This window comes from Chiloscyllium plagiosum, chromosome 33 (genome assembly GCF_004010195.1).
Source record: "Chiloscyllium plagiosum isolate BGI_BamShark_2017 chromosome 33, ASM401019v2, whole genome shotgun sequence".
In the NCBI taxonomy this organism is placed as follows: Eukaryota; Metazoa; Chordata; class Chondrichthyes; order Orectolobiformes; family Hemiscylliidae; genus Chiloscyllium; species Chiloscyllium plagiosum.
This window is the reverse complement of record NC_057742.1, coordinates 42,233,404-42,253,001: the sequence shown is the minus strand read 5'-3', so window position 1 is coordinate 42,253,001 and position 19,598 is coordinate 42,233,404. Positions and strand designations below refer to the sequence as shown.

Genomic DNA, 19,598 nt, shown 5'->3' with positions numbered 1-19,598 from the left:
GAGAAAGAGTTGTGGGTGGGGGCCAGAATAGGACTGTAACAAGCAATGTTCCACGTACCCCACAAAGAGACAGGCTTAATTGGGGCCCATGCAAGTACCCATGGCCACCCCTCTGACCTGAAAAAATTGAGAGGACTTTAAAAAGTTGTTGAGGGTAATGTCAAACGCAGCCAGACGGAGGAGGATGGTGGTGGATGGAGATATTTCAGGCCTTTGCTCCATAAAGAAGCAGAGAGCCCAAGACCATCCTGGTGGGGGATGGATATGTAAAGGGATTGCAGGTCCATGGTAAAACAAGAAGGTGGCAGCTAGAGCCTGCAAACTGGAAACTCCAAAACAGGCATAAACTGTCAGAGGAATCCTGGATATACGTAAACAGGGACTGCAGCACGGGGTAGGAAGGGATGAGTTCTCTGGGGCAGGAGCAGGCAAAAACAACAGGACTGTCCGGGTAGTGCTGTTTGTAGATTTTCAGAAGAAAATAACAAAGTCAGGGTTGGATCTAAACAAATACAGAGTGTAGTCAGTTCGGACAGAGATAGGTTGGATTGGCTGAGGGGGTTTGAGAAATTGAGGTGACCAATGTCATGTTGACAGTTGGTTGGTCAACCAACCCAACCACCCCGTGGCTCAACACTTCAACTCCCCCTCCCACTCCACCAAGGATATGCAGGTCTTTGGACTCCTCCATCGCCAGACCACAACAACATCCCCCAAGTCCCTCCTCTCTACCTTTTATCTTAGCCTGCTGGACACACTTTCCTCATTCCTGAAGAAGGGCTTATGCCCGAAACGTCGATTCTCCTGTTCCCTGGATGCTGCCTGACCTGCTGCGCTGTTCCAGCAACACATTTTCAGCTATAAATTAATGTTCGCCCCGCACTACTGCCAGGCAATGATCATCTCCAAACAGAGGCAAACTAACCATTACCTCTTGTTATTCAATAGCATTACCACGCTGAGTCGTCCATTATCAACATGCTAGGAGTTACCATTGATCATAAGTGGAACTGGACTAGCCAAACAAAAGTTGTGGTACAAGAGCAGGTTAGAGGCTTAGAATACATGGGAACACCGTCAACTGCAAGTATCCCTCCAAGCCACTCACTATCGTGACATGGAAATATATTGCCACTTCTTCAGTGTCACTAAGTCAAAATCCTGGAACTCTCTCCCTGGTAGTATTTTGGATCTACCAGCACAAATGGGCTGCAGTGGTTCTAGAAGGGATCTCACCACCACCTTCTCAATGGCAAGTAGAATGGGCAATAAATGCTGGCTCAGTCAGGGGCGCCCACATCCCACTGATAAATAAATATTACCGAATTTAATTCCCTAGTAAACTGGAAGGACCTACATCTGTGTTTTTGATCATTAGTCCAGGCTTCTAAATTATTAACTCAGTAAGCAAATCATTATGATTTAATTGCTGTATACCTTTCCCCCCCACACACTTTTAAATTTACTTGCTTATGATGGTTCATTCAATTTATATTGTTTTCAATTACATTCATTGTAATCTCAAATCACAAACCTTGTGTTGCCACTGACTGCATATAGCATGCTCAATATATTGCCGTGTCCAACTCAAACCCTGACACACCTCATTTAAGGCACTCACTGAATTACATTTCACATTTGTTTTGGTCTGACTAGTATCTTGACATGGTTTAAGAATTGGTTATGTAGGAGCAAGATGAAATTTATTCTATTGAAACACAGGCACAAATCGGGAAGGGGAAAGTGAAGAAAGGTTTTATTGATATCCTTCACCTGCTACAGGCTCCACATTGATCCAGTGAATTCATTAATCGTGCACAAAGACTTGTTGTAATCCCCAGGCTGCATCAAGGAAATATATTTCATGCAGCTCATAAGCAGCAGTCCCAAGCAGAAAATACTTAACTACAAATAAAAAAAGTTACTTATATTAAACTTTATACAATATCAAGACAAACAAACAAAAAACCCAACACTAAAATTTAAACAAAAGCTGAGATTTCCAGATTGGAGCAGCAGGTCAGTCAGCAGGAGAATCTGTACAAAGGTCAGGTTGCTAGCATCCTTTGTGATACCCCTGTACTAGCCTCTACCCTTCCATTTATGAGATCAGCACCAATAACATTAAACAAACAATTTTACATCAAGAAAAACATTAGTGGTGTATAATTTCTATCCGTCACATTAATATAAATGGTGTCACATTTAAGAAACACTTCCCAGAGCAGAAGATATTAGAGCCACAACATTGAAAGCTCCTAACTCAACATCCATAAAGCTAAAATTCAACATTGCAGTCTGAATAACTATCAAATGAATTTACCTAGTACTTAACACCAGTTGAAATTTATAGCCTTAAAGGAAGACAACAGTACAGCACAATACTCCATGTGCTCATCAAAATGATTAGTGTAGGAGGCCATTCAGCCCATCATGTCTACACCATCTTATGTTGCAAATTTTCATCAACTGGCTCCACAGCAGGTAGTCCAAGTAAACGGTTCAAGAGTTTGAGCCCCCTTAGAGTACATTATAAGTTGACATTCCAATATGCTACCAAAGGAATGTTGAAATGCCAGAGGGGCCATCATGTGAATGACATGTCAAACAGAGACTCAGTTTGTCTTCTCACATGGAGTAAAAGATTCCATGGTACTTATCTGAAGAGCACAGAGGTTCTCTCCAAACTCCTGCCTAGCAGTTCTTTCTCAAAACACAAATTGTGATTAGTTAGTTTGTGTACAAACTGATTGCCACATTTCCGATATTGCTACAGTAATTACACCTCAAAAGTATTTCAAAGGCTGTAAAATACAGGGGCATCCCAAAGTGCTAAAAGCTGCTAAGACATGCAAATTATTTTCCTTCTTGACAGGCCATCATCGGCTCTCCTGTAAACAGGGCTGCATGAGATTAACCAGCATTGTTAATAATCAAGGTGTCCATCCAAATGTATTAACATTCCTAGTCTAGATGCTCAGAAACACAGCATATGAAAGCTGCTATATGAAAGTAAGTTTTGGAAGAGCATGATGCAGCTAGTTCAATATGTACCTCCGAACCTTTATGGAGCACCACTGGCAAGCCAGATAAGAAGCCATCAGACTGCCTGCTGGTCTAGCTTAAGCTACAGGATAGCTGCAATGGTTAGGTGAGGTTCTTTTAAGACTAGGCTGAAGGAGATTGGAAGGAGAAAATGAGTGGGCAAAATAATACTGTGTCTTGAGGAGTTACATTAACTTGAGGCAATACCAAATATACTGTCTGGGTTACATTTGGACTCGTTGCTCTATCCATTGCTGACGTTAAAGTATCTACCCCTGACTACTTGAAAAGGGAAAATATGCCAATCTCAGTCTTGATTATCAGAAAATTCACAAAAAGAAAACTACAAAAATGTCACTGGTGCAATCAGAGATTTTTTATTACTTTTTCTTAAAAGCAAAACTTTGTTTAAAAAAATAGCAGACTAAGAAATACTATTGTTTGGAGTAAACATCAAACAGTCATAAAAGAACAAATTTTAAGAATAAAGCTTCTGTAATTTGTTAGGATTAACACATTTTAACAAGATATAAATTGCAGGAGCTGTGTAGAAAGAATAGAGCTCAATCTCATTCTCCACCCACTTTCCCACCGGCTCCATCCACCCACTGCCCAGCTGCTGCCTCAGCACACTGCTATTGGAGGTGGTAGGTTGGATGCCCAGAAACCTCCCAGACCGGGGATAAGCTGTTCACAGACACTTTTTGCTTGTCAAAAACACTGAGGAATTTCCAGTGTAACATATCAAGTTCTGCAACGACATCCAGCATCAGAAACATCAGAAGATACTGAAGTTAATGGATTCTTGCAGGTGTGGGATGGATGAGCCTCAACTTAGATTGAACTGTGGAGTCAGGGTCTAACACCTGACATTGGGGGAAAAAGCCAAAAACCAGAGGTCAGAGAGAAAACTGAAGTAGAAAGCAGTCAGTGTCAAAACCAAACAATTACTCCTGTGTACAATTTAATTATACACATTTTTCCCTATTGACAGACCCATTATTATGGGATATACCAACAGCTTCATCCAATTAAGACTTAAATTTTAGAAACCATACATCAAGCAGAAATAATAATCCTAGTATTTTTTTCTTGATGTACTCAGAGGATGATGTTCAGCATTTTATTCCCTAAAAACACCACATTTTTAAAAGCCTCAACAGACAGCTTCATAGGCCAGCCTCTACACTGCAATGTTAACATTACCAGGTACAAGCCCAGGAACACAGCAGCTTAAATGGGTGCAATGGAAATTGATTTCTTCCAGCTTGCAAGGTAATCCAGACCTACCTGGCCCCCAAGAAAACACATGATGACCAATCAGTCATAACACATACAAAGTCTCAATAATGCTTGGATTGAGTACATTCATGCAAATGACTCAACCATTAAAACTTAGTTTAATTCCAGTTATTAGTGATAGGTTGGTTAACATTTTACATTGTACTACAGGATAAAAGGAAACTACCAATAAAACAAAAATGTTGTAAAACCCAGCAGACAGAGACCTCCTTATTTAACTCAAGCAAGTGGGCCAACGTTTTGGAAACATCTGGGCATTACTAACTTTCTTAAAAACAGCAACGATTCATCAGGTGATTAAAATCGGTTTTAGTTGAGCTGATGGGCTATAGACACTTTTTTTTTTGCTTTGACCTGAAATAATCAAAAACCCTAAAGCAACTATGAAATGGGTGGTGACACAAATGGATAATGGTTAATCAGTTTGGCCAGTATAAACAACAACCCATTTTAAAAGGTAGACATTTAAACTGGTGAGAAATGTCTTTTGTTGAATGAGCAGAAGGGGAATTACTTTGACCAAAACAAACACCTGGAAAAAGTGAGTACTGCAGATACTAGAGATCAGAAGCAAAAAGTGTAGCGCTGGAAAAGCACAGCAGGTCAGATGGCATCTGAGGAGCAGGAGAGTCAACGTTTCGGGCTTAAGCCCATTCCTGAAGGGCTTATGCCTGAAACGTAGACTCTTATGTTCCTTGGATGCTGTCTGACTTGCTGCACTTTTCCAGCACCACACTTTTCGACACTAAAACATCCACCTAAAAGGCAAACCCTCCCAATTAATAAAATTTGTTTTACTTTCTTTGAAGTGAAGGAATAAAGAATCACATGTACGCAAAATGGGGATAAATCTTCCAAACCTCGATCTCTAACTGGACTTACTCAACTTGTATGCTTCCATTAATTTTTGTACCACTGCTATATTAACCGCCTCCTCTGCAGCACACACCTTTTTTGCAACATCTTCTGTACCTTCCAGCTCTTCTTCACTGCCCAGCCCTGGAGAACCATCCAGCACCTGTAACAGCATTTGAAATAACTTCATGCCTTTCTCCCTTTCACTGCTGCTCAGGAAATCCACATTTAGGTCAAATCGTTGGGTTTGAGAAAGATGCAGCAGGATCCAGTATATTGCCTGGCCATCTGTTCGTTCGAAATTATTGCAAAGGATGACGAGGAACTCACCAAGATATCCAAATCCAATTTCAGCACAGAAGATGTTCCCCAAAAGCTGACCACCAAGGTTGAGAAGGAAACTGTATTTCTCTGCTTCAGTGCTGTAATATCTTCTCCAGTCACGGCTGAACTCAGCAGCTGTCTTCGGCTTGGAATGTGAGTGCTAAGTTTTAGGAAAAGATAATGTGATATGGGTTTCAACCTAAGATCAACATCTGTAATGTGACTACGTTTCCAAATGTTTTTGGAATGATACCTGCCTTCAGGTGACCCGAAGTGGGCAGAATCAGCTGAGTTCAATAGAAATTTATACTCATAGCAGAAAATATGCCCATGATTCAGCACTAATTTGGCAATCTCACACAGAGAGGCCTTGCAACAGCTAGTGTGATAAGTACCAAACTAGTAAATGTACAGCTGATCTATCTGAGAATGGGGCTAAAGCATTCAGTTGCAACTATGTAGGTGGGCGGCACGGTGGCACAGTGGTTAGCACTGCTGCCTCACAGTGCCAGAGACCCGGGTTCAATTCCCGACTCAGGCGACTGACTGTGTGGAGTTTGCACGTTCTCCCCATGTCTGCGTGGGTTTTCCTCCGGGTGCTCCGGTTTCCTCCCACAGTCCAAAGATGTGCAGGTCAGGTGAATTGGCCATGCTAAATTGCCCGTAGTGTTAGGTAAGGGGTAAATGTAGGGGTATGGGTGGGTTATGCTTCGGCGGGGCGGTGTGGACTTGTTGGGCCGAAGGGCCTGTTTCCACACTGTAATGTAATGTAATCTAATCTAATCATGCCTGGGATGAACAAAATTTAACATTATATATGCAAAAGGCATTGCACTGACCAGTGCAAACACCTTGAAAACACAGAATTCGCAAAAAATAGTGACTCAACCACCAAGGGAAACAGGAAGGAGAATTGAGCCTGACATTTAAAGTGTGTGAAACAGTTTGACACAATCATTGAAACAATTCAGCTCATTTATATCTGGGCTTGACGGTCACCTTTTCATCTATTCATATATCGATGCAGCCCAACATCGAGCTTTTAGGAGGCATGGGAGGGCGATAGGAGTATCTCCATCCCTAGATAAGGTACTGGGCCCATTTCTCACATGGCAAACAATTTGGGGAAGCACTGTATAAGTTACCATGGGGGCATAACTACACTTTACCAACTTAATTGTAGGTAGATTGTTCCGAATAATCTATTTGCTTCCATTCCCAGCACTACAGTCATACACCAGTAACACTCCTCCCTCCTACTTCCCTTAATAACAAAGCTCAGCTGGTAAAACACCAACAATCTCATTTACTATTACAAACAGATTCAATTTGTTTTTGATAGTGACCTCAGAGGATATCTACAGATATGTAATTGTGATCTCTGACTAGCTTATACATAGCACATTGCTTCTACATTGCTCCTGCAACGAGTGGAGATGAATATCCTGAGAGTCACTGTCGTGGAAGCAACAAAGAAATTCAAAATTACTAAAAGTAATTCAGCTAAAAGGGAAACTAAATACAAACATGAAAATGGAAAAATTGAAGTGGAAAAGGCAGAAGAGGGGAAAACATTACAATGAAAGAGTGGACATGAACTTGGAAACTGGAAGGAGCCAGTGGAAATTGTGTCTGATAAACTTTTAAAACTTCTTTGAGGTGGTAAAAAGCAGGATGGATAAAGGGGAAGCCACAGATATAATATATTTGGATTTCCAGAAAGCATTTATCCTCATGTCAGGCCATTTAATAAGATAAAAGTAATGGTGTTAGGGTTGTAATTAGCATTGTAATTGGCTAATAGAAAAGAGAGTTGGGATAAAGGGAACATTTCCAAGATGGCAACATGTAACTAAAGAAATGCCACAGGAATCTATATTGAAGCCACAATTATTTACAATATATATTAATGTCTTTGCTGAAAGAAGTAAATGTACTACAACTATTTTGCAGATGACATTTAAATAGATGGGAAGGCAATTGGTAAAAATGACAGTCTGCAGGGGATGCAGAGGTTTGGTCAGTGGGCAAAATCTTGGCAGCTGGAAACCTTACATTTGCACAAATTGTTTATGTACTTGACAAGAACAACACAGGAGGGTGAATATTACTTAAAATGGAGAAAGATTGTGGCAAGCTACAGTAAAGGGATATGGGAGTACTCATGCATGAATCACAAGGAGTGGCAGAGCAACCTCAAAGGGCCAAATAGCCTTGTCCTGCTCCAATTTTCTATGCGTGTGTGAGAGACAATACCCCAGGGAAGTGGAGCCAAGTCGAGCTGCACAGGATGGGAGCAGAAAAAGAGGGAGATCAGTCGGGGCTGGAGATTCAAAAAAGACTGGCATTTCAGCAGCTGCAGATGTGACTTCATGATGGCGTTACCTCCCTGGGAGTAGGGTCAAGGTTGTCACTGAATAGTAACAAGGCATTCTGAAGAATGAGGATGATCAGTCAGAGATCATGGTTAACATTGTGGCTAAATGACTTAAGTGGAAAGCATGTCCTGCGACAAGAATTTAGGGTGCCAGGAAGCATCTTAAAAAGGACCTCAAAAGATTATAATCTCTGGATTACTCCTGGTGCCATACTAGTGGATATAAGAATAGGTGGATAAAACAGATAAATGGTGGTTCTTAAGTTGGAGCAGGAGGGAAGGTTTTAGATTCCTGGATCACTGCATCCATTCTGGAAAAGGTGGGATCAGGACAAGCCCAACAGTTTTCGCCTAGGGATTTTATATTAATTTGACAGAAGATGGAATACGGAGATACAGTAAAGAGCAATGTACAAATAAATATAGAAGGAAAACAGAGTCTGCCTAAAAGATAATGATTTGCAACCAGACAATTGTGATATGTCAAACTCACCGCCTAAAAAGGTGATAGACCCAGAAACCATCATGACATTTAAAGATTTATTTAGACAATGAAGGTGTATTGCCTTAGAGAGAGGCAGTTTCTTGGAGGAGATAAACCAGCTGAGGAAGATGCCATGGCACTTTGAAGGAAAATTGTAGTTTTAAAATTATTATTATTATTATTACTACTGTGTTATTGTAATCAAACTGTTATGTTATGACACACCTATTGGAAAGATGTTGTGAAACTTGAAAGGGTTCAGAAAAGATTTATAAGGATGTTGCCAGTGTTGGAGGATTTGAGCCATAGGGAGAAGTTGAATAGGCTGGGGCTGTTTTCCCTGGAGCATTGGAGGCTGAGGAGTGACCTTAGAGAGGTTTATGAAATTATGAGGGGCATGGATAAGATAAATAGACAAAGTCTTTGCCCAGGGGTGGGAGAATCCAGAACTAGAGGTCATAGGTTTAGGATGAGAGGGGAAAGATATAAAAGAGACCTAAGGGGCAACTTTTTCATACAGAGGGTGGTACGTGTATGGAATGAGCTGCCAGAGGAAGTGGTGGAAACTGGTACAATTGCAACATTTAAAAGCATTTGGTTGGGTATATGAATAGGAAGGGTTTGGAGGCATACGGGCCGGGGGGTGCTGGCAGGTGGGACTAGATTGAGGTAGGATATCTGGTCGGCATGGACAGATTGGACCGAAGGGTCTGTTTCCGTGCTGTACATCTCTGTGACTCTATGACTCTAAGTGCTAGTAAATGGAATTAGGACAGACAGAAGCTTGATGACCACAGGACACAATGGGCCGAGGGACTTTCTCCATGCCATTAAAAATTCTGATTCTAACTCCCCATAGGGAACTTCATTATACTGTATGACCAGCACAAAAAAACAGGCCATTGACCTGACTGACATGTCAGCATTTATCCTCAACATAAGCTGTGTTCCACTTAAATTAAACTTAACCAAACAGCATGACCAATTAACATTATTCTCAAATGTATCATCCAACTGCCCTTAAATGCATCCATGCTATTTGCCTGTGACTCCTTGTGGTGATGTGATCTACATTCTAATCACTCTAAATAAAGAGATCTTGCCTCATTTCACTATGAGATTTATTAATAACTATCTTGCATTTATGGTCCCTTTTGCTCAGTGTACATCATTGGGGATTTAAATAGCAAAGAAATTGTGCAGACAATACAGAGAGAAAGGAATTTTATTTTGCTAAATTTAAAACTATTGGAAGTTTATATCATGGGAAGTATAGGCCTGCAATGAGATACTGAGCCTTGCAGATTAGCCTGCTCTGTTGGCGACGTAATTGACTAGGAAGCAGCAGACACGGCCAAGATTGCTCACTCTACGTTATGCAGGCAGTCCTGCTCCAAGTTGTTACATACAAGGTAAGGTCAAGCTTACTATCATGCTCCCAGTGTCAAAAAGCCTACCAGCGTTTGAGGCAAGAGAAAGAAACAGAGAGAACTCACGGAGCTCCTCGACCCTGTTCAGTCATTAGATGACGGCTGATTTGTATCTTAACATCATCTAACCTTTATGGTTCCATGCCCTTTCCTACCTTAAATAATTATCTTGTTCATAGCAATGCTGTGTTTTGATCCTTCAAAGATGACTGTGCACATCATCGTAAAGCAACTGTGACCAAGGGGTTGGTTCACCCACTAACACAGAATGTGAGCTGGGATTAGACTGTCACAAGACACGTTAGTTTTACCTGACTGACATGTTGTTGCAGCAGTAATTCTTATTGATCTCAGCTGAAATTTTCAAATAACCCCAGGCTCAATAGCTTTCTAAAGGAAACAATTCTGTATTTTCAGACTAAAAGAATTCCAGACATAATCCCCAAACTGTTAAACTTTAATTAAGGTTCAACCTCTTTGTTCTGGGCAGACCAAAAACAGAGAAAATAGTTTCTATTTACTGAATCAGTTCTTGAACATTTAGATTGCTTCAAATTGTGTAGCGCAGAGTTCTAGTGTTGCATTCAAGATGCATCATCTCTGACTTCTACAGAATGCTACCTATATTTATTCACACTGAGTGACCATTAGACACTAACCTGGGATAGCCCCACCTGGACACTGTCGTTTGTGCTCAATGACCGAGCACATCTATTCCAGGGTTGATTCCTTGCTCCCAACTTGTCTTGCAAGTCCAGGGGTTTCAGGTGCGATGCCAGCACAATATCCCTGCACAAAGTAGAAAAATTGGATTAACTTGCTAAGATTTGTTTTGATTTGGAGATGCCGGTGTTAGACTGGGGTCAATTAAACCTATTGAACTATAACCTGGTGTTGTGTGATTTGTAAGATTTGTTTTGTCCTCAAAATTTTATGACTTCTTATTTTCCTATTAGAAGTCAGTGTTCAGTGGGTAAGGAGACTACAAAGTTCAGTACTGTCCCACACAGATCAGGAAGTTCACTTTCATTCCTGATATAGGTTCAGTCAGGACACTGACAGGCGGAAATAAAACAGAAGGAAAAGGCATAGGAAAATTTCTGAACAAGAGCAGCTTTTAAGTTTAAAATGCCTATTTAAGATACAACATTCACATCTCCTCACCATATCTCTCAATTCTCTTGCCAAAGCAAACCTTGTTACATCAATTCAATTAGCATTCTACTCTGTGATAAATGGCTCTTTAAACTCATACAGAAAGATTAGATTTAACAGTACAACTATCCTTTGAACAATGTAGTATCTGTTAACACAAATGCCAGAGAAGTAAATTTAAAATGTGAAGTTTCATGCCAGCAAGTTGTTACTTTTTCCTTTACATATTTAAAATATCAAACTTTTTCCTTTTTTTTTAAAATGTTTTTTCCCTCACATCTAAACCATCTTTCTTGCTCTTCATTTCTCTTTTGGTACTTGATTTTACACTCAATCATCACATTTCCTTCTCTGTTGTCAATAGACAATGCTGGAAACAATCAGCAGGTCAGGCAGCAAGAAGATTTAACCCTTCAAACTGGTGATCAACCAGATAATTTATTTTGGCGATTTTGATTGAGGAGTAAATACTGACACACTTGGGAAAACACAACATCTTCAAAAATTTCTTTCTCCATTTAATTGACAGGGCAAATTTAACATCTCATCTAAATGATAGCACTCCCAACATTACAACAATCACTCAGTACCACACTGGGATTCCTGTCTTGGTTTTGTGCTCACTTTCCTGAAGAGGAGTTGAACCCATGATATTTGACTAAGAAATGAGTGTGTCACCACTGAGTCACTGTTAAGACTCTGATAATTTAGATACAGCATACTAATGGAATCAACTCAGGTTTCCATTTCCTTTCTTAATACAAAATAAAAGCACAGCTCGCGTTCTTCTTGAAATAGCATATAAAGACCATGACCATGTAATTAGATTTCCATGTGGAAGCCAAGATACTCTCAGAACAAGTCTGTTAATAATCCTTTATAAACAGAAAATGTTATGGTCACAAATCTGAAATGTTAGCTGTGTCATTGCTGGAAGAATAGGTCCCTATATGGGTCAAACAGAACAACTCCAGAGTTGGTTGAGCTCATTGGAGTTTTCACTTAAGAGCGGATTTCGTAAGGCTCTTGGTGTTGCATTAGTATTATCCCTATCTCTGGGCCAGAAGGATCAGGTTCAAGTTCCACTTGCTCTACAGGTATATAACAACATCTCTGAACAAGGTGATTAAAAGAAAAGAGCAGGATTCTTCCCCAGTGGGGAGCTTCTCAATCAGGTAAAAGCCCAGAAGGAAAAGGTGGAAACTGATTTTTCTTTTTAATTCACTCATGGGATAGTGACATTACTGGCTGGCCAGCATTTACTGCCCATTCCTAACTGCCCTTCAGAAGGCAGCTGTGGCGAGCTGCCTTCTTGAACCATATGTGCTGTAGGTAAACCCACAATGCCCTTAGAGAGGGGATTTCAGGATTTTGAACCAGTGACACTGAAGGGTTGGCGAGTTATTTCCAAGTTAGGATGGTTTCTGCTGAACTATAGATGAGAGGACAAAATAATACAACAAACAATGCCACACTTCAGGATATTCAGGGTTTTGTGATTGAATGTAATTAGAAATCAGAGATCAAAGATGTTACAGCTGATTCATACCCATAATGTCTGAACTCTTAGTGGAAATAAGGTAGTAAATAGGATTGCAGACCAGAGGATGAGGTAGGAAATAACAGTCTTATAAAATAAGATATGACAAAGTAAAAAAGGGTGAACCCAATAATTAGAAAATGCTCATCACCAAATGCTCACTGGCATAAGAACTCATCTACCATGGAGATGTAAGACAGCCAGTGCTACCAGCTTTGTCAAACCAAATCATACAAGTCTGACAGCCACTTGCTACAGTACTCTTCTCCTCCCAGTCAGGATACACCTCAAGAATCTACAAAATTGCTGCGCTGAACAGCATGGGAGAATACCACTGCTGGAAACAGGAGGGACATAGTTTTTTGTCAGAGCGCATATTCTGTCAATGTTGTGCATATCAACACATCTGTTTCTGGTAATGAGCAGTTTGATTTTCCACCTTGATCATGATCACTAAAGAATTTTTAAAAAGAGCGATATTCAATCAAACAGCTTCTTCAAAAGATTCTATCCTGTTGGTACTAACAAACACATGCATCACTAGATGGAAAACAAACCATGATTTATCTGGTTTACCCTCTACCATCCTGGTAGTTGCACAATACATAAATTCACATATGAACATAGGTATTACAGGCAGCACCACAAGCTGGTTTTGCCAGCGGATAACATGGTGGTTGATACAATTGTAGCCTTAAATTTACATTCCTGTCTACTTCTAATAAACAAGGGAATCAAAGGTTATCAAGAGTCCATTTAACTCAGCCTTAAAAATTTCAACAACTCTGTCTCCACCAGTCCCTGAGGATGAGTAATCATATGAATCAAAAACTATCAATTAGAATACGGCAGATCTCACTTACGGTAAAATCCAACAATAGAGAATTTGCAGAATCACAGGTCAAAGCCATCATTCCTCTTAAGCTTGATAAACAAATCATGTCATGCTTCAAGTATCTCAAAATATCATATCCATTGAAAACCTGAAAATTTAATCATCCAGTGATTCACTAATCGACTTCTGCTGGAATGGAGTATGATGAGTCCCCGTTCTCATTTCTACAAAGCCAGTGATCTGTGTATAGTAATTAGTGTTCAGTATTTCCATTCACTTATTTTAAAATCAGGTGACAACCACAACCTGACAGAGACTGCAGAAGTGCCTCATGTACTCTGAAGTGGTGGAAACATCCCAGCCTATTAGCATCACGGCAGCACGGTAGCACAGTGGTTAGCACTGCTGCCTCACAGCGCCAGAGACCCGGGTTCAATTCCCATCTCAGGCGACTGACTGTGTGGAGTTTGCACATTCTCCCCGTGTCTGCGTGGGTTTTCTCCAGGTGCTCCGGTTTCCTCCCACAGCCCAAAGATGTGCAGGTCAGGTGAATTGGCCATGCTAAATTGCCTGTAGTATTGGGTAGGTGTAGAGGTATGGATGGGTTGCACTTCAGCAGGGCAGTGTGGACTTGTTGGGCCGAAGGGCCTGTTTCCACACTGTAAGTAATCTAATCTAATCATCAGTCATATCTGAATGCCAAGCATTTCTCATTACCTGAATTCCTCATATGATCCCACTTTCTGATGAATGGCCCTGAACTTTGCATCATTTTCTCGTTTGTATTTCTCATCTAGAAACAAGGCTGTTTCTAACTCTCTCTTCAGAGCTTTGAAATCAAGGGTTTCGCTTTCTTCCATCTGCAGTGACTGGAGGGAACATGAGGAAAATCATAAATGACCAGCTTTTCAGGACATAGATTAAAGACAAAAAAAAACTGCAGATGCTGGAGTCTAAGGCAGACAAGCAGGAGACTGAAGAACACAACAAGCCAGGCAGCATCAGCAGGTGAAGAAGTTAATGTTTCAGGTATAACCCTTCTTCAGGACTCCTGCCCCCCTAAAAGTTAACTTCTCCACCTCCTGATGCTGAATTCTTCCAGCCTTCTACTTTTCAGGATACAGACAGTATACTCCAGTCAGTTTGGAGACCAGCAAAGCTAACCAAACGAACTGCCAGGAATCAACTCCTGGTAGCCACTCAGAAAGATGCAGCTAGAAGCTGAGCACCTGAATCATGTCTTATTGCAGCTCAAGTTCAGGGATTCATGCTCAATGCAGTGACTGACACCAAGAGGTTTCTCCAGGTTGGATGAATTATCTGCTGCTCCACTCAGCTGGTACCTGTCATCATTCAGTGCCTCAAGCTCCAGCCAACTCTCCTCTGTCCACTTTGCTGATCTCCTCACCTTACCCTCTCCGATTCACCCGGCTTTCCCTCTGAATCTCCTTCCTACAGATCCTAGCTTGACCCATTTTGCCTCTCCAGCTCAATGTCTCGCAATAGGGTGTAGCCAGCCCACCGCTCGGCCCAAACCCTCTCCATGTTTCATCTCCTTGTCCCTTCCCGCTTCTTTTACAACTGCGAACAAATCAACCGAAACCGGGGAACGACACGGCAGTGGGCAGTGGGGCTGGGGCCTGGGGCCTGGGGCTGAGCTGTTACCACAGCCGGATCCCGGGCCTAGGGCTCACCTGGTGCCAGGGCTGTGACCCACGCGCCGTGCCCCGTGCGGTTGCTATGATCACCGTGCAGCCCCGCCCCGCGCCGCGCCCCACACCGCAGCCCCGCCCCACACCGCAGCCCCGCCCCCTGCGCCTTGTTGCCCTGACAATGGTGGTTTGTCGTCACGTGTCTGGGAGGCGGGGTCAGGGGAAGGTCACTCACTTTGACCCGGGGCATTGAGGGGGCCAGATACACCCAACTGGAGCCAGGCGCTGAACTCAAGTAAGGTTTAAAGAAATAATTACCACTGACTGTTGTGATGTGGAGGTGTCAGTGTTGGACAAAGTTAAAAATCACACAACACCAGGTTACAGACCAACAGAGATGGAAATGTGTTGCTGGAGAAGCTCAGCAGGTCAGGCAGCATCTAGGGAACAGGAGAATCGATGTTTCGGGCATTAGCCCTTCTTCAGGAATTGGTAATGCCCGAAACGTCGATTCTCCTGTTCCCTAGATGCTGCCTGACCTGCTGAGCTTCTCCAGCAACACATTTCCATCTCTGATCTCCAGCATCTGCAGCCCTCACTTTCTCTTTACAGACCAACAGGGTTAGTTGGAAACACTAGCTTTTGGTTACTCCACAACCACCTGATGAAGGGGCAGTGCTCAGAAAGCTAGTGCTTCTAAATAAACCTGTTGGACTATAACCTGGTGTTGGATGATTTTTAACACTGATTGTTGGACTGCAATGTTAGTGTGATCTCTATGGAGAGGGGTGCCGATGGTCATAGAGATGTACAGCACAGAAACAGACCCTTCAGCCCAACTCGTCCAGATATCCCAACACAAACTAGTCCCATTTGCCAGCACTTGGCCCATATCCCTCCAAACCCTTCCTATTCATATACCCATCCAGGTGCCTTTTAAGTGTTGCAGTTGTACCAGCCTCCACCACTTGCATGGGCAGCTCATTCCATACACACACCATCCTCTGCATGAAAATGTTGCCCCTTAGGTCCCTTTTAAACCTTTCCTCTCTTACCCTAAATCTATGTCCCCTAGTTCTAGACTCTCCCAAGCTAGGGAAAAAGACCTTGTCTAGTTAAGCTATCCATGCCTCTCATGATTTTATAAACCTCTATAAGGTCACCCCTCAGCCTCCGACACTCCAGGTAAAAGAGCCCAAGCCTATTCAGTCTTTGTGGATTATGGTTACTTTATTGTTCATCTTCCATTTGAATGTTAGATTGTTACACCTGGGCTAGCATCACTAAAACACACTGTAGGGGTCATCAATGGGTACAGAATAGTCAACCCCATTGAATTACACATAATTTGCAGAAATAGATGGAGCAAACAGTTAATGTCACTGTTTATGCCCCACCAGTTTCTTTCTTCCCATTCTTTGCCATATATTTTTATTCCTTTCTCCCTCATGCACTTACAATGCATCGAAACCCATCACCTCAGCCACTCCATCTAATAGCAAATTACACACACTATAGATAAACTCATTTCTTCTGAATTTCTTATTGGAATTATTAGAGACTGGCTTGATTGTCTTTGTGAGTCCTATTTCTAGATTGTACACAAGAGGAAATATCTTTTTGCTGACCCTCTCTAATTCCTTTGTAATTTTGAAGACCCTATTTTCTCTTTTCTTATTTTTTAAACAATTTCTTCAGTGCTTTTGCAACCATTTTGTGATGTGAAGATAGCAACCTAATGCCTGGTCTATCAGGTGCTCCAGAGTAACATGATTTCTCTGCTTTAAATTTTGTTTCTCTAGAAATTTCTTTGCATTTTTTCAACTTTGTTGACTTATGTTTCTAGATTTCTTGATTTGTATCGTATAGGCTGTTGGTCCTGGACCTCCTGCATCAGTCTTCACCTTCCCAGCAAGGCAGTCACATCAACCAACATTCTACCATCAACGAGGGTGCAAAGCCTTGCCAGAACTCATCTATGTTGGGGACATAAGGAGCAGAAGATGATTTTAGGTCTCAGATGAGGGCTGTATGGGGTGAGACATACTGCACCCCATTAATGAGAGCCATGTCTCCATCATTCGTTCAGCTTTAGCCTCAGCATGTTGACACTACTATGCCAGCTGACAGACCAGCACATTACATCAAAGAGGAGTGCCTACTGTACTCCAACCCCTTCCTACCCACAACAATATTAATCATTCAACTTTTTATTGCTTTCAGAACAGACCATCATTAAACTGAAATGACAGGTAATGAAACAATAGTCTCCATTTCCCACAGCATCCTTGGAGATTGCATAAGTAATGGGTCACCTTTGGCCTCTTTTTAAGTCATTGCTGCTAATTTCAGCATCATTGAGATGCCATTGTTCAATTTACAAGCACCAATGGCATGATACAATCACCTCTGACTAGGATTTAAATTCTCAGCCTGTTCACTCTGCATTCAAAATGGACAATGACAAATTACATGTAGTAGGAGTCTGCAAACCCACACTTCATGTATTTGCCCCTCCAATGTCCTAACATCCAGCAGATGTGGATCCTGTGCTTTTTCCTATCAAATTGACACTGACTCCTGCCATCCTGTGTGCTATCACAGCCATTTCTCAGTTGCATTTATCTTCTAGAACATAGTATGTAGTGGCAGGGAATGCAGCTTGTGATGGATACTGTTAGCATGCAGCAATGCCTTGTCACCAGATATTCCCTGCCCCAAGACCCTACATGCCCCTTTTCACCTTGCCTACACCAACAGCCCATTTCCAATATTCCCACTATCTGGTGAGCCATCATATTGAACTTTACCTCCAAATGTTCTCCCTGCCTTTAAGCCCCAACCTTACACTTTAATGATGCCCACCTTGGTTCTCTACACTCCCCCTGTGGAGGCCATTGTGGTGTCACAGCCAATAACCAACTATCCACACTCCCTCCCTGTAGCCTACTATGCCCTCCAATGCTGTTGTGCCTACACCCCAAATACCATAAATCTTTCCCTATCATGGCCCTTATCCCTACTTCAACAATTGCCTCTGTTTCCCCACCATCCCACTCCCAATCCCAGCCTTTTGCTCTCCGAACCTCATTGGCCGTAATTTGCCCTCAAAGAGTCTTTGCAGCAGTCTTTCAAAACTATTGATGGCCCAGTGCATATCTGTGCTTCCAGGGCAGCCTGTAAGTGGAACAGAGGTTGATGATTATAAAAGGTTGGTTAATGTCGGATGCCGATGTCCATGAACAAGATATTCATGCGACTGATGCCCATGAATTGTTCCCTGAGACTTTGCTTGATGGTGAGCAACACGGAGGCTCCCCACAGCCAGCAGCGAAGTGAAGTTTCCAAGTACCCATTCTAACTTCCATATCAAAAATTCTCAACATCAAGCTTGTGTGGCACATTTAGTAAGACAGGAAGCTAAATGTCAATGATGTGAATTGCCGAGTTAACAAGGCTTATAACAAGCCGTAACTCCCCTTAATTAGCAACTTGCCACTACCGAGGGAGAAACTTGCATTGCCACTCAGCAAATGCATAAAAGATGCACTGAATTGCTCTTGATGTCAATATAGGTCTGACCAGACTTCTTGCCAAATTCTGCCATAGCCCATGTCAATCAGGCCCTTATAAGATTCCATCTTATGTCTGTATTTGTAAAGCCTGGAATCATGGATGTTATATTAATCATCAACATCCTGATGAAGAGTCCTACCCAAAATGTTGTCTCCCCTGCTCCTCTGATGCTGCTTGACCTGCTGTGCTTTTCTTGGTTGCACATTGTATCAACTCTGACTTTCCAGCATCTGCAGTCCTCACTATCTCCTATCCTGAACACTTTCTTAAACTATCTGAGGTCAGTTGTGGGCAAGCTGTTGGAGGGAATCCTGAGGGACAGGATGTACATATATTTGGAAAGGCAAAGACCGATTAGGGATAGTCAACATGGCTTTGTGCGTGGGAAATCAAGTCTCACAAACTTGATTGAGATTTTTGAAGAAGTAAAAAGAGGATTGATGAGGGCAGAGTTGTAGATGTGATCTTTATGGACTTCAGTAAGGTGTTCGACAAGGCTTGCCATGGGAGACTGGTGAGCAAGGTTAGATCTCATGGAATACAGGGAGAACTCGCCATTTGGATACAGAACTGACTCAAAGGTAGAAGACAGAGGAAGGTTGTTTTTCAGACTGGAGGCCTGTGACCAGTGGAGTACCACAAGGATCGGTGCTGGGTCCACTACTTTTCATCATTTATAGAAATGATTTGGATGTGAGCATAAGAGGTACAGTTAGTAAGTTTGCAGATGACACCAAAATTGAAAGTGTAGTGGACAACAAAGAAGGTTAGAATCTTTGAGGAGAAATTGAGGTCTGCAGATACTGGAGATCAGAGCTGAAAATGTGTTGCTGGAAAAGCGCAGCAGGTCAGGCAGCATCCAGGGAACAGGAAAATCGACGTTTCGGGCATAAGCCCTTCTTCAGGAATGAGGAAAGTTTGTCCAGCAGGCTAAGATAAAAGGTAGGGAGGAGGGACTTGGGGAAGGGGCGTTGGGAATGCGATAGGTGGAAGGAGGTTAAGGTGAGGGTGATAGGCCGGAGA

The 19,598-nt window shown here is 42.1% G+C and overlaps 2 protein-coding genes across 6 annotated transcripts in view; one reads left to right on the top strand and one right to left on the bottom strand.

Annotated features, from left to right (window-relative positions):
• Positions 1 to 1,743: 1,743 nt before the first annotated feature.
• Positions 1,744 to 15,109, bottom strand: ccdc103 (coiled-coil domain containing 103). Of its 4 annotated transcripts, XM_043675374.1 has the most exons (5): positions 14,577 to 14,651; positions 14,065 to 14,216; positions 10,477 to 10,606; positions 5,533 to 5,686; positions 1,744 to 1,905 (listed from the first exon to the last, which is right to left on the bottom strand). In XM_043675374.1, the coding sequence occupies exons 1-5, from the start codon at positions 14,583 to 14,585 to the stop codon at positions 1,808 to 1,810; spliced, it is 543 nt and encodes a 180-aa protein (XP_043531309.1). In that variant the 5' UTR covers positions 14,586 to 14,651; the 3' UTR covers positions 1,744 to 1,807. The 4 variants fall into 4 exon arrangements, with proteins under 4 accessions (XP_043531309.1, XP_043531307.1, XP_043531308.1 ...); XM_043675372.1 differs by lacking the exons at positions 1,744 to 1,905; positions 14,577 to 14,651 and adding an exon at positions 15,042 to 15,109 and having other exon boundaries at positions 5,032 to 5,686; XM_043675373.1 differs by lacking the exons at positions 1,744 to 1,905; positions 14,577 to 14,651 and adding an exon at positions 14,756 to 14,992 and having other exon boundaries at positions 5,032 to 5,686.
• A 135-nt stretch (positions 15,110 to 15,244) lies between these two features.
• LOC122539687 (pre-mRNA-splicing factor 38B-like) overlaps positions 15,245 to 19,598 on the top strand; it is a 23,340-nt gene continuing 18,986 nt past the window's right edge. Inside the window, exon 1 of one of the 2 annotated variants that reach the window (XR_006309153.1) lies at positions 15,245 to 15,294. The gene's annotated coding sequence lies outside the window, so the exon portion shown is untranslated. The remainder of the gene's footprint in view (positions 15,295 to 19,598) is intronic. The other variant, XM_043674677.1, reaches the window with a different exon arrangement.